Source organism: Sarcophilus harrisii, chromosome 1 (assembly GCF_902635505.1).
Source record: "Sarcophilus harrisii chromosome 1, mSarHar1.11, whole genome shotgun sequence".
Classification (NCBI taxonomy): Eukaryota; Metazoa; Chordata; class Mammalia; order Dasyuromorphia; family Dasyuridae; genus Sarcophilus; species Sarcophilus harrisii.
In genome coordinates this window covers 471,193,942-471,208,932 of record NC_045426.1, presented here as the reverse complement: position 1 = coordinate 471,208,932, position 14,991 = coordinate 471,193,942, and the positions used below count along the sequence as shown (strand labels likewise).

Genomic DNA, 14,991 nt, shown 5'->3' with positions numbered 1-14,991 from the left:
CAGACATCCTGTCTCTGGGTTTTTAGGATTTATGGTCTCCCCGCCCCATCCTGACAGAAATTTTCCCGGGCTTCTTAACCCTTCTTTGTTTCTAAAAGGTATTTAAGAAGTTGAGTTTCTCCCATTCATTGCTGGAGGCTGGCTGCTGGCTACTGGACGCTGGATTCTTTGAGATGACAGTCTCCTCCAGCCCTGGGAACAACATGGATTCCTTGGTCCCAATATATCTTTATCTCTGTCTGACTGGATAATTTGAGATGAGAGTTCTGTCCAGTCAATTATGCTCTCCAATTAACAAAATATTAAAAAGCTCTCTAATCTCTCTCTTGCCTCAGTTTCTCTGGCATTACAAGACAAACCCAGGAATTATATGAATATAATTACAAAATGCTTCTTACACAAATGAAGTCATATCTAATCAATTGGAAAACTATCAATTGTTCATGATAGGCCAAGCTAACATAATAAAAATGAGAATTGTACCTAAATTGGTCTACTTATTCAGTGCCATACCAAACTGCCAAAAAATTATTTTATCGAGCTAGTAAAAATATAAGCAAAATTCATCTGGACTAATAAAAGATCAAGAATATCAAGGGAATTGATGAAAAAAATTACAAAGGAGGGTGACCTAGTAGTACCAGACCTAAAAATATATTACAAAGCAGCAATCATCAAAACCATTTAGTACTGGCTAAGAAATAGAGTGCTGTATCAATGGAATAGATTAGCTACATATTACTTACAGCAATAATCAATGATTTACAACAATCTAGTATTTGATAAACCCCCAAACTCTAGCTTCTGGGATAGAAACTCACTATTTCACAAAAATTGCTGAGAAAACTAAAAAATAATGTGTCAGAAACTTGGCATAGACCCACATCTCATCCCCCATGCCAAAATAAGGTCAAAATGTGTATGTGATTTGGCTGTAAATGGTGATAACATAAGAAAATTAGAAAAGCAAGGTATAATTTACCTATCAGATTGTTGGAGAAGGGAGAAATTTATGACAAAGGAAAACTAGAAAACATTATGAAATGAAAAATGGACAACTTTGATTACATTATGTTAAAAAGGTTTTCCATATACAAAACCAGCAGAAACAAGATTAAAAGTGAAGTACAAAGCTGGGGAGGGGGAGCAGAATTTACAGGCAGTGTTTCTGACAAGGGTCTTGTTTCTAAATATAAAGAACTGTGTCAAATATATAAGAATATAAGTCATTCCCCAATTGATAAATGGTCAAAAGATATGAATAGAAAATTTTCAAATGATGAAGTCATATGGAAAATATAGTCATATGGAAAATTGCTATAAAACATTTTTGACTACAGTAATGCAAATTAAAACAACCCTGAGGTACCACCTCACACCTCTCAGATTGGCTAAGGTGACAGGAAAAGATAATGAAAAATGTTGGAGGGAATGTTGAAGGGAATTTTAATGCATTGTTGGTGGAGTTCTGAAATGATCCAACCATTCTGGAGAACTATTTATTATGATATTTTCTACCGTGATAAAAATCAATAATAACTTACCAATGGTTGTGAGAAGCATGCTAGTAGTAGCAAATCCAAAGTGATTCCTTGCCACACATTCATATCTTCCTTGGTCTGCTTGACCAACATCCTTGATAGTAAGAGTACCTTCATTATTTACTTGGAATTTGCCACTCTCAGTAATCTGGACACCTGCCTGATTTAAAAAAAAAAAAAAAAGGAAAAAAGGAAAGCAAAATGCTTGAAATTCACAGATCAAAAAACAATCTTGAATCAAACACCTTTATTTTTTTTTAAATTATCTTTATTTTCAGTTGTGACTTTTTTTTTACATTTGTAGTAAATGTTCCCATTTTCCCATATAACAATTCTAGAAATGTTATCCTTATCTCATGAAAGTCAAGATGTTTCAAAATCCAATATTTGTCATAAAAGCCATGTTCTATAGCACTACACAAAATTCAACAAACAAAATGAATAAGTGCATAATATATTCAAGGCATTTTGTTTGATGCTAGAAATAAAAGAATGAGACATATTGACCCCAGGGAGAGGATCAAATAAGTATGATAAAGCATGTGTGCAAATAATTATAATAAAACCTATAGAGGAAAAGTTCTTGGAAAAGGTAGCAATGTAATCAGTCTAAGAAGGAAGGCAATGAATTCAAAGGTCAAGGAAGAATGAGAAGAATCTATTTTATGCATAACAATTGTGATGAGCAAAGATTGAGCAATAACAGGAATTTAAGGCACATTAAATTGATCAGAGAGAGCAGGCACATAGAGGAAAAATTCTCAAACTTCCTTTGGAATCTCAGTTTTAGGTTGGTTTTGAGTTTGGGGCTTTTTATATTTTTATTTTTGTCTGTAAAATAAGGCAGTTGGAGTGAATGACAGAAAGAGGTTCTGGAATATATTAAACCTAGAGGAAAGAAATCAAATCCCAGAACAGTCTTGTGGACAAATAGTCAGGCACAATGTTGCTGGAGAAACCATTGTGAAGTGAGGGGAAAAGGTCAGGTCACAAAAAACTTGCAATGAGTGCAGAAAAACTTTGAGTTCTCTTATCAGCTGTCATGCACTAGCTTTCATTTTTGTTTCTATGTGGGTAGCTTTTTAGAGAGCCATGTGTGTCCAGGGAAAAGGTGTAACTTATCTATCAAGAAATCTGTTCCATGCCTCTGAAACACATCTAGAGATATCAGACCCCCGAATCCCCAAAAGAGATTGGAGGATGACTGCTATGAGGATTTCTGCTCCAATGACTTGCTGGGGGGGTTGGGAAGGTGGGTTAAGACCATAATCAAATATCAGTTGTATGCTGTTTATAGGAAGTTAGAGAAAAAGGAGCAATTATAATGGAAGGATTATGATACAGTCCTTCAATACAGATTAAATGCCCAATTAAAAATATTATTGCTATAAATTTCTATAAAATGGATAATAACCTCAAGAAGGACTGGCTTAAAGCTAATAGTCTAAAATATGACAACTGAAACAGGAAAGGAAACAGGAAAATCATGCAGCAATAAGTGTTGTCATCAGTTATAAAGAAAGATAAAGAACTGAAATGAATTTAATTTTGTGTTAGTATTTTAGAACCATGGATTGCCTCTGAAATGAATGTTTGAAATAAAAGGGATGAACTTAGGTGACAGTGAATAGGGCTCTCTATTTGAAATAAGAAAAGCAAGTTAGAATCAAGCCTCAAAAACTTATGAGGTGTGTGACTCTGAGATAGTCACTTAACCTCTGTGTGCCTTAGTGAAGATAATAACATCTACCTCACAGGATTTTTGTGAGGATCAAATGGGTTATTATACATAAACTTTTTTCACAGATAATAGTATTATTTTAAAAAACATGTAACAAACTGTCTTTTTTTTAATTGTGAAATATCTGATAAATCTCAAGTTAATATTTAAAAATGTAAGCTTATTAATTTAACCTGTTACCTTATACCAAAAAAAAAAGGTTCACTTTGGTTCATTTATTAGTCGAACACAGAAAATAATTAAACAAGAAAATTAACTAAAGAGAAATATTTTAAAATTCTGGCCCTTCCATTTCCTAAAGATATGAAATAGTATTTGCAAATGTGAATAGTATATGCAAAAATGAACCTAGCCTTGAGAAAATTCCCAAGATGGTAACAGAATGTCCTGTTTCCTGAGACAACATATGAAACCTGATCAGTTTATTGCCTGAGAATGGAGGGACTGCTTAATGTTTGTCCATGTTGCCCAGTAGAATTCACAGGTAAAGAGAATATTTAACAAATTTGTGGGGATTAACTGTCTTAATCCTTAAAATATTACTGACTATGTTTTTAATATTCTCCTTTAAGAAAAATTACATGTGCCATACAGCAGTGTGGTTCAAAAAGTCACCTGTGATGATACAAATGTCTACTCAGCAAAAAGTCCTGGATAATTCAGTTAAGTAACTGTGAACAATTAGTGCATGATGAAATATGCTATTCTGGAAATAACTACAAATTCTGCTGTTCCAATGCAAGCTTGTTATTATTGTTGTATTGCTTTGTGTGTGTGTATCTTTAAGCATCAAATCATTTAACCTCTCAAGGTAACTTTCAGACTGTGTTACAGGAGATAGGCTGACTTGCACTGTTGCAGTGAGATTCCATACCAATAAGTAGTTTTTTAATATCGCTGAAATCACAAATCCAAACAGTAACAGCAACTAAGATTTTGTATATGTTGGAAGTACTTTCATCACGGAACTTGAATTTTTTATCCCACAAATCATATTATGGGCACAGTGGATTTAGTCCCAAGCCTGATGTCATAAGAACCCATCTCTCCTGTGTTCAAATTTGGCCTCAGACATTTCCCAGCTGTATAACCCTGGCCAAATCATTTAACCCTATTCATCGCAATTTTTTCATCTGCAAAATGAGCTAAAGAAGAAAATGGCAGTATCTTTTTCAGGAAAACCCCAAAAGGGGTAATAAAGAGTAGGGCATAACTAAGACAATTGAACAATAACAACAAGATCTCATTGTGAGATTTTATTCTATGTTTTATGGTGATACATTTTTTGAGAAATTGGAAATAAATAGGGTGCTTGTGAAAGACTGGGCCTGGATCATTTTGTTGTTGCATCATATCCAGGATTTAATATAGTATAAATAACTTTCTTAGAAGAATTGAACTATAGTTGGTCAAACAGATTTTCCCTGTCAGCTAAATAATGAAGTGGCATCATTTGTGAGAAGTTGTGAAACAAAATCAGATACCAACTGAAATATCTGTTTTTAGAAAATGATGATAGAGGAAACCGTTTGCTTCCATATGATAAGAAGCTGCCACTTTTGTAGATGAAAAGAAGAGCTGTAATAAATCAATCTGAAAATCACTATTTCTGTAGCATTTATTTAGTACAATCCTTACCTTTAAAAAAAATTACCTTTCAAAAGTTTCTTTACCTTATTCCAAGTAATTATGGGTGGAGGTTCTCCTTGAGCACCACATGAAATGTTTACATTCTTTCCAACCTCTACACTTGTATCCTGAGGTAGCTGAGTAAACACAGGAAGTACTGCCAAAAAATACAAATAAACAAATGAAAATAACTTCACATCAATCATCTCTCTCCATAGTGGCTAGCCAAATCAAACCATGCTTTACTGGATACTATATTGTTAATATTGACTTTAGTGTTTGAGAAATTAATTACTTGGCAAGAAAAACTGGTCTGCTTCCTCTGCAAAAGGAAAATGGACTTCATACTAAGGCGTAGCAAATTCTCCATGTAAACAAATTTAATTTGGTATTTCTTACCCTGGCTTGTAAAACCAAACCAAAAAGATCTTTGAAAGGAGTGTGGCTTGCATGTTTGCTTCTTGAAAGGAGATAAACATGATTTCTTAAATATTATTGCTATTCATTAGTATGGAATTCATAATTGGAGTAAGGCAATATAATTGCACATACAACTTTCTAAAAATCAAATTACTCAGTCTATTGAGGCTATTTTTAAGTCTACTATGTGCTATGCAAGGCAGTTAAGGGTATAGTGAATAGAGCACTAGGTCTGGAGACTGGAAGACTCATCTTCCTGAATTCAAATCTGATCTCAGACATATACTATCTTTATGATCCTGGGCAAGTCGATTGTTTAGCTCAGTTTCTTCACCTAAAAAATGAACTGGAGAAGAAAATGGCAAACCAGTCTAGTACTTCTTCCAAGAAAACTCCAAAAAGAATGACAGAGAAGTAGACATGACTGAAAATGACTAAACAACAACAAAATTATGGTTATAAATAGATATACATGAATCAATCCCTGACCTCAAAAAGCTTTTGTTCTGTATGAGGAACATGTTCTGTAATGAGGAAACTAGATACACAGATGAAGAGAGAGATAAATATAGGCTTAAATAGACAGATATGTGTATAAATACACAATAAATAAAATCTAACTTTGTAAGGGAATTAACACTTTGGGTAGGAGGAAGGCTCATGTAGAAGGTTTCATCTGAGCAGAACTTTGAAGTAAACAAGAGATTTTAGGTTGGAGAGATGAGAAGGAATTATATTCCATAATGGAGTCATGAAAATACAGAGATGAAAAATGGAACGTCATGTGTGAGAATAACAAAAATGCCAGTTTGATAGAATTGAAGAATGTGTGAAAAGGAATGATATATGATAAAGATGATAAGAAATGAATCTAAGTATAGGGAACAGAAGAGGAAAAAAAGCACTATATGTCAAGAAGGTGCCAATTTGGACAAATTAAACTGTGAGTTTAAAATAATAGAGAACATTTGGGTGTGAATAAAAGAAAAAAAAGCAGAAGCGATATTATCATTGGGAATATGAGAGGGAGTCAGGTCAAATGGAAGATATTTATGAGGCATCTCCAATATTGTCAGAAAACTGGTCCATAATAAAGGCGAGAGATTGCAACTCCCCTAACAAATGTTAAACTGTTTCCTTAAGTGTATAGCAGAATTTTCTTCTTACATTACTGATTCTTTTTTCTCCCTCAAAAGATATGAAGAAATCAATGGAATTGTCACTTGCAGTACAATCTAATAAGAAATTACCTGTAAATTATATAAAATCGATGATAATCTTGGAAGAAGATAATGACATTAACCTAAATTTCATAATAATAGCTAAGGTTTATTTTTTTACATAGCATTTTAAGGTTTATAAAGCACTTTACAAATACTATCTCATTTTTATTTTCATCACAGTCCTGGGAGATAGATGATGATGATGATGATGATGATGATGATGATTATCCCCATTTAACTGATGAGGAAACTTGAGTCAGATAGAATTTTGTTGTTGTTATTTTGTGAGACAAATGGGGGTAAGTAACTTGCCCAGGACACACAGATAGTAAGTATTAAATGTCTGAGGCTGCATTTGAACTCAGATCTTCCTCCTGACTCCAGGGTCCATGCTCTATCCACTGAATCATCTAGCTACCCCAAGCTAATTAAGAAGTAACTTTCTAAGGTCAAAATTAAATTCAATATTTCCTGAGTTCAGCTTTATTGCTCTATGCACTGAGCTACCTAGTTATCTCTTGAACACAGACAAGGAATAAAAATAATTACATATGCATTTTCATAATTTATTTTATAATTATTAACTTTTATTAGAATAATTTCTCATTATATAGCCCTATTGAATCCTTTATTGTATCAGATAAACTTGAGTGAAACTCAATATATAAAGCAAAAACATCAGACAGTAGTAGTAATAATAATAGGAACTATCATAAGTATTTTACAATTATCATATCATTTGAGCCTCACAATAGTTCTGAGAGACAGGTACTAATATCATCCCCATTTTGAACATGAGAAAACTGAGGCAAACAGATTAAGTGACTTGTCCAAAGTCACCTATTTTTTATATGTCTGAGGCTGCATTTGAACTCAACTGACTCCAGGTCAGCTCTCTGTCTCCAGTGCCACCTAGCTGCCCAGTAAATGTGACATTACATACCTGGAATGTTGTATTTTTCTCCAGAGGAGACTCATATATTCATGACTGTACAGACAGAGCTAGAAGGGACCTCAGAAATCATTTAATTAAATCCTCTTTTTATTGATAAAAAAAAATTTCCCAGAAAGGTTAAGTGTCTTTTCTAAAAGTGTACAAATAGTAAGAACTAGAGGTGGAATTTGATACCAAATTCTCTTTGCCCTTTCCATTGTACCATGCTGCTCTGCTGCTTCTCCATATTATCTTCATCCCTCTCACTCCAATTCTGGGATCATGTCATAGCAATTAATCTGACTTTGGTAGCAATATAGTTCTGTTTTCAGTTCAGTGAATTATGGTAGTCTTTGCAGACATAGTTCTCTTGTACCTAATCTCTTCATCCTTTATCAATTCATATTTTTCTAGTATTTCTCAAAATTCTCATATTATCATTTCTTATGCAATAATAATATTCCATTTCATTCATAAATCACAATTTATTCAGGCATTCTAAAGTTGCTAAGCACACAATTTGTTTTGTTTGGGGTTGTCATAAGGAATCCTGCTATAAATTTTTTTGTATATTTGGGATCTTGATTGGTCCCAAAGTATATGAACAGTTAAGTGACTTTTATGCATAATTTCGATTGTTTCTCATAATGACTGAGAAATTTCATAGTTCTCCCTACAATCTATATGTGCCTATTTCTCTATAATTTAGCCATCAATTAATCTCATATTTTATAATGTTTGGCAATGTAATGGATAAAAGGTAATTTTTTTTTAGAAAAATAGCTTTTTATTTTCAAAATACATGCAAAAATAGTTTTCAGCATTCATTCTTGCAAAAACTTGTGTTCCAAAATTTTCTCCCTCCCTTTCCCCATTCCCTTCCCTAGATACCAAGTAATCCAATATATGTTAAACATGTATAATTCCTCTGCATATATTTCCGCATTTATCATGCTGCACAAGGAAAATAAGATCAAAAAGGGAAAAAAATAAGAAAGAAAACAAAAATTCAAGCAAACAACAAAAACGGTAAAAAAAAAAAAAAACATATTCAGTTTCTACAATTTTCTCTCTGGATGCAGATGGCTCTCTCCATCACAAATCTATTGGAACTGGCCCAAATCACCTCATTGTTAAAAAGAGACACGTCCATCAGAACTGATCATCACATAATCTTGTTACTGTGTATAATGTTCTGGTTAAACCCACTTCATTTAGCATCAGTTCATGTAAGTCTCTCTCAGGACTTTCTGAAATCACCCTGCTGATTCTTATAGAACAATAATATTCCATAAAATTCGTATACCAAAACTTATCCAGCCATTCCCCAATTGATGGGTATTCACTCATTTTCTACTTCCTTGATCCTAAAAAAAAAAAAAAAAAAAAAAAAAAAAAAAGAGCTGCCACAAACATTTTTATATATATGAGTCCTTTTCCCTTTTTTATGATCTCTTTGAGATACAGATCCAGTAGAGCCTGCTGGATCAAAGGATATATGCAGTCTGATACCCCTAAAAGGTAAAATTTTAATTCTTTTTTGCATTAGTTCTATATTTGCATTTAAAATTTGCATTATCTTTTATTAATTCTCCAGAACCCACCTTGTGATTATTAAGCTTGCATTATATTTTTGCAACTTAATTATTCATATACTTTGGCTACTCTTGATATTATTATGGCATTGTCCTATATATTTTGATTATTGGATTTGTATCAAAGAAATAATAATTAACATTTATGTAGTACTTACTAGGCGCTAGAAACAGTGCTAAGTATTTTATATCTAGCATGACATTTGTTTCTTACAACAACCCTGGGAGCTAGATGCTATTATTACTTACATTTTACAGGTTTCTCACCTGTAAAAAAAAAAAAAAACCCAGGCAAATAGTGGTAAAGTGATTTTCCCAGGTTCACACAGGTAACAAATTTGAGATTGAATTTAAACTCAGGTCTTCAGGACTCCATGAGCAGTACTCTATTAACTCTGTCAAGACATCAGGGAGATAATGCCATGATACACAAGTAAATTACAATTAAGTGAAGGAGGGCTGGATGAAGATTACCTGCCTTACTTTCCCTTTCAGAGCCATTTGGGTCAAGTCACCAGATACAGATCAAGATGACTGGTGATGGCCCTGGATGCAATGGGAGACCTTGGCCTTTTTAATTTAAGGTTTTCAACAGGTTTCAGTCTGACAGAGGCCACACTCATTTAGTCATTAAGGCTAGGAGCAATTGAGGCAAATAATCTCCTCTTTTACCTAGTTCCCTCACCCCCCCCACACACACACACAAAATCTAAATAAATGAATGAATGAATCTGGGAGGAGAAGACTCTTAGGGTTTCAGACCAAGCAGAAATAACTGCTATTTACATTTAATCTGAGTCATTCAGGACCCAATGACCAAATGCAGGATGTCCTAGGACCTCTGTCAATCAAGGGAATAAATTACAAAATACAATACTCACTGACTGTATTAATCTAGTTCTTGATAAATCCAAAGATCCTATTTTCTGAGACAAGAACTCACTATTTGACAAAAAATTGCTGGGCAAATTGGAAATTAGGATGACAGAAACTAGGCATTGACCCATACTTAACACCCTGTACCAAGATAAGATCAAAATAGGCTGATGATTTAGACATAAAGAGTAATATTTATATATAAGCAAATTAGAAGAACAAAGGATAATCTCAAATCTGTGGAGAAGGAAAGATTTTGTGGCCAAAGAAGAACTAAAGTACATTATGGAATACAAAATGGATAATTTTGATTATATTAAGTTAAATATATTTTATACAAATAAAACCAATGCAGACAAGATTAGAAGGGAAGCAGTAAACTAGGAAAAAAATTGTTTCTCCAAGGGTTCTGATAAATGCCTCATTTCAAAAATACATAAAAAATTGACTCAAATTTATAAGCATACAGGTCATTCTCCAAATGATAAGTGGTCAAAGGATATGAACAAACAATTTTCAGATGAATAAATTAAAATCATTTCTAGTAATATGGGGAAAAAACCCTCTAAATCACTCTTGATCGGAGAAATATAAATTAAGACAACTCTGAGGCACCATCTCATACCTCTCAGATTGGCTAAGATGACAGGAAAAGATAATGATAAATATTGGAGGGGATGTGGAAAAACTGAGGCACTAATACATTGTTGGTGGAGTTGTGAACTAATCCAACCCTTTTTGAGAGTGATATGAAACTATGCCCAAAGTTATTATCAAACTGTGCATACCCTTTGATCCAACAGTGTCTCTACTGGGCCTGTATCCAAAAAAAAAAACCCACATGTGCAAAAATATTTGTAGCAGCCCTTTTTGTAGTGGCAAGGAACTGGAAACTGAGTGGATGCCCATCAATTGGAGAATGGCTGAATAAATTATGGTATATGAATGTTATGGAATATTTTTGTTCTATAAGAAGTGATCAGAAAGATGATTTCTGAGAGGCCTGTAGAGACTTATATGAACTGATGGTAAGTGAAGTGAGTAGAACCAGGAGAACATTGTACACAGCAAGATTATATAATGATCATTTCTGATGGATATGGCACTATTCAATAGCAAGGTGATTCAGGCCAGTTCCAATGGTCTTATGGTAAAGAGATATGATATCTTATGATATCTGCACTGAGAGAGAGGACTGAGTAAGGGGATTGAATATGGATCAAAACATAGTATTTTCACTCTTTTTGTCATTGTTTGCTTGCATTTTGTTTTCTTTCTCTTTTTTTTTCATTTTTGATCTGATTTTTCCTATGCATCATGATAATTGTGGAAATATGTATAAAATATTGCACATGTTTAACATATATTGGATCACTTGCTACCTAAGTGAGGGGGTGGGAGGAAAGGGAGGGAGAATAATTTGGAATACAAGGTTTTGCAAAGGTGAACATTGAAAATTATCTATGCATATGTTTTGAAAATAAAAAGGTTTAATAAAAAAGAATATATATATGTAACATAATATAAAAATCTGAAAATGTATCTCATTATCCATATTAAAAACAAAAAAGGATATAAAATAACATCAGTAAGACTAGTTCTCAAATTGTAGCAGACTTCTGAAACACACTAAGAATACCAAATGAATCTTTTATGGTTATGTTTAGAGGGAAAATCAAGAAACAAATATTAGTAGTAGTGATATAACCTTCATAAATTAGAGAAAAAAGATAGAAGTAATAGAAAGTGTAGAATAAATATGTCTAAGTGAGATTTTAATTAAGCCCCGGGCACATAAGGAAGACTTCAATTCAAATCCTGATTTACACAGTTACTAGTTGTGTATGACCCTGGAGAAGTCACTTAATCTACTTTGTCTCAGTTTCCTGAACTGTATAAAGAAGAGGCTAGATTTGATGACCTCTAAAATCTTTTCTATCTCTAAATCAATAAATCTATGGCATTAGTTTAAGTTTTAAGACATAAATGACTTCATTACATCTCAGGGTATTGAAATCTATAAATGTACTTGCAGAACTACAATCTTTTAATCTTTGCAAACTTAGTCAGTTGGTCAATAAAAACATGCCTATTGTGTGACAGGCATTTTGTTAAGCAGTAGAGATACACATACGAAAGAACAAAGACAACCCAGAAGTGTCACAATCTAATCAAAAAAAGGCTGAAAATGGGGGTGAAGTTGCAGAGCAGGCATGGCCAGAAAAGTCAAAGAAATCTTAATGTTACTGGGTGAGAAATGAGAAAACTCTTGATATGGGTTCCTAGTAAAAGAAGGATTTAGAATTCATAATTCTACTCTCCAATTAGAGGAATAGAAGGTGGTAATGAAGTGAAAGACTAAGGTTGACAAGATCTTGCAAAATGATGAAGTTTTTCCAATTACTAATTTTTTAAGGTGAGAAAGTGAAAGGAACTATAAATTTAAAGATAAATATAATTCAGATTCCAAAAGAAAAAAGAAAAGAAAAAATTCTGGAAACTATATGCCATGTAATAAGAGCAAGAAATAACTAAATACCATATACACAGGTAATCCCATAAATTAAACAAAATGAGAGAGAAGTCTCTAGTGTGTAGGCTATTAGAAAAGATGATCAATAAAGTGACAATGAGATAGCAAAAATCATCTCTGGTTTATAGCTGTATTTTCAAATGAAATATGTCTATGTTATTAAATGTTATACAATTGTAAGTTATTCAATTCAATTATATCAATGTTCATTAAATACTGTGTTCAAAGCTCTGTGCTAGTCTCTAAGGATAAAAGAAAAAAAGATTAACAAGCCCTACCTTCAAGGAGTTTTCACCTTATTAGAAGGAATATGGCATTATATATTACAAGATAAAATCTGACAGTAGCAGATGAGAGCTCAAAAGTGTTTTAACTAAATTCACAGAGGGAAAACATTTTTGAACTGGAAAGACCAAGGAAGACTTTTTAAAAGAGATAATACCTAAAGTAAGCCTTGAAGAAAGGAAAAGAATTTAACAGATGATTTTAAAGATTTAAATGATGAGACATGAATATATTTTAAATACAGGGGAAGACTTAAAAAATACATAGAGTTGGGGGATAGGAAATTGAAAATAAATCCATTTTGGCTGATATATATATATATATATATATATATATATATATATATATATGAGGGGGAGGGGGAAAATAGGCAGACAGAGACAGACAGAGAGAGAGAGAAGCAGAGAGAGACAGAGAGACAGAGACAGAGAGAGAGAAGTAGAGAGAGACAGAGAAAGAGTGTACAAGGGAAGTAAGAGGGAAAAGACCAATATGTTCTGATGGATCTAGTTTGTGAAGAGCTTTATATTATGTTGCTGAACTTCATACTTAAAGAGGATAAAAATATCACTTTAAATGTCTTAAGTCAGACTAATGGTTCTTACTGTAACCAAGATAAAAGAAGATGAGGACATCAAATAAAGAGTTGACTATATAAATGAAAAGAAGGGAATGGCTATGAGAAATGCTGAAGTATTTCTGATATAAATATCAATTATGATATAATAATTTCAACCAGTTCAACTTTCAACATAATTTATCATTTAATAATTATTGACCAATAGCAATTAGTTGGTTATTATGGTTCCTAAGATGAATTTCCTAACATAAATATGAGAAGACGTGTTAAAAGATGAGTTTTCGTTTATGAAGAAGCAATAAGAGGTGAAAAATTGGAACAAGAGGTTTGGCAATTGTTAATGCTGTAAAGTTACCCATGCATATAACCTGTAAATAAAAGGCTATTAAATAAAAAAATAATAAAAAAAAGTCAAAAAAGAAGCAATCAATGAAAGGACTACATAATTTTGCAAATGGAATCCATTCTTCTTTCTTCCTCTTATCTAACTCTAGGCACTTTTTACTGCCTATCTACAAAAACACTCCAAGATAGATTGCCCATCTACTTCTATGCATAATCTATGATAATTGTAGGATTCTTTCTTCATTTGGTCTTCCTCTATGAAATATAGATTTTGAGCAATCATGAAATTCACTGAAGAAATTATATAATGCAATCAGCACAGTATCTTTAGCAAACCAGATCATCTGAAGAACCTAATCAGTGAAAATTATGGGTGATTCCAAGGGCAATGAAGAAAAAATATGATAGGTATCTTATGAGAGAGCACAGAATCAATGATACTTTCATGTACACAAAATGTCATAAAATATGTCACCTGGAAAAGTTATAGTTGAAAAAAAAAGATATGGGCTGTTCAAAAGAGATAATGTCTATGAAGCACTCTACAAGGTTTAAAGCACTATATAAATATGATCTATGACTATGATGATAATGATAACTATATAATAAGGGTTAACCATAACAGACAGCTTAAATAATATTCTGGTACCCATGAAATATTGAAAGAACCATAGAAAGAAATCTGGCATTTTAGGTAAATCTTTATGGAATTTAGGGAAAAAACATGGACAAGATAAGAAAGCATGCATCAGTTGAGATAAGTACCACTGGAGGGAGCACTAGCATCAATAATATTATAAATTCACTTAAAAATTGATGCATAAATATTTAGTCATTTAAATGATCCTAAAACATATGTCTAGTCACATCACTCTGCTACTCAATAAATTACAATGTTTCTCTAATGTCTCCAGGAGCAAATACAAAATGCTCTGTCTGGCTTTCAAAACCCTTCATAACCCATTCCCCTCTTACCTTTCCATTATTCTTACATGTTACTCCCCAAAATATATTCCTTGTTCCAGTGACATTAGCCTACTCGTCTTTCATATTCATAACATTCATCATTCATAACACTCATCTTTCAGTTGCAGGCATTTTCTCTGTTTCCTCTATGTGTAATGCTCTTCCTCCTCTGCCCTAAGTATTGAATCCCCTGGTTTCCTCTAAGTACCAATTAACTTCTCCAGTAAAAACTACCAAACTTCTCTTAATTGCAGTGTCTTCCCTACCTTTATTATTTTACTTTTGTCCTGTATACTGTATAGCTTACTTCATATATATTTATT

General features: G+C 32.8%; 1 protein-coding gene across 2 annotated transcripts in view; it reads right to left on the bottom strand.

Annotated features, from left to right (window-relative positions):
- Positions 1-14,991, bottom strand: part of PXDNL (peroxidasin like) — a 538,497-nt gene that overhangs the window by 127,585 nt on the left and 395,921 nt on the right. For both annotated transcript variants that reach the window (XR_004230951.1, XM_031946417.1), the window contains exons 13-14: positions 4,956-5,068; positions 1,545-1,701 (exon numbers count right to left, since the gene is read on the bottom strand). Coding sequence is in view for 1 of the 2 variants with exons in the window: in XM_031946417.1 (XP_031802277.1) it covers positions 1,545-1,701; positions 4,956-5,068 (270 nt within the window). In the remaining variant the exon portion in view is untranslated. The remainder of the gene's footprint in view (positions 1-1,544; positions 1,702-4,955; positions 5,069-14,991) is intronic.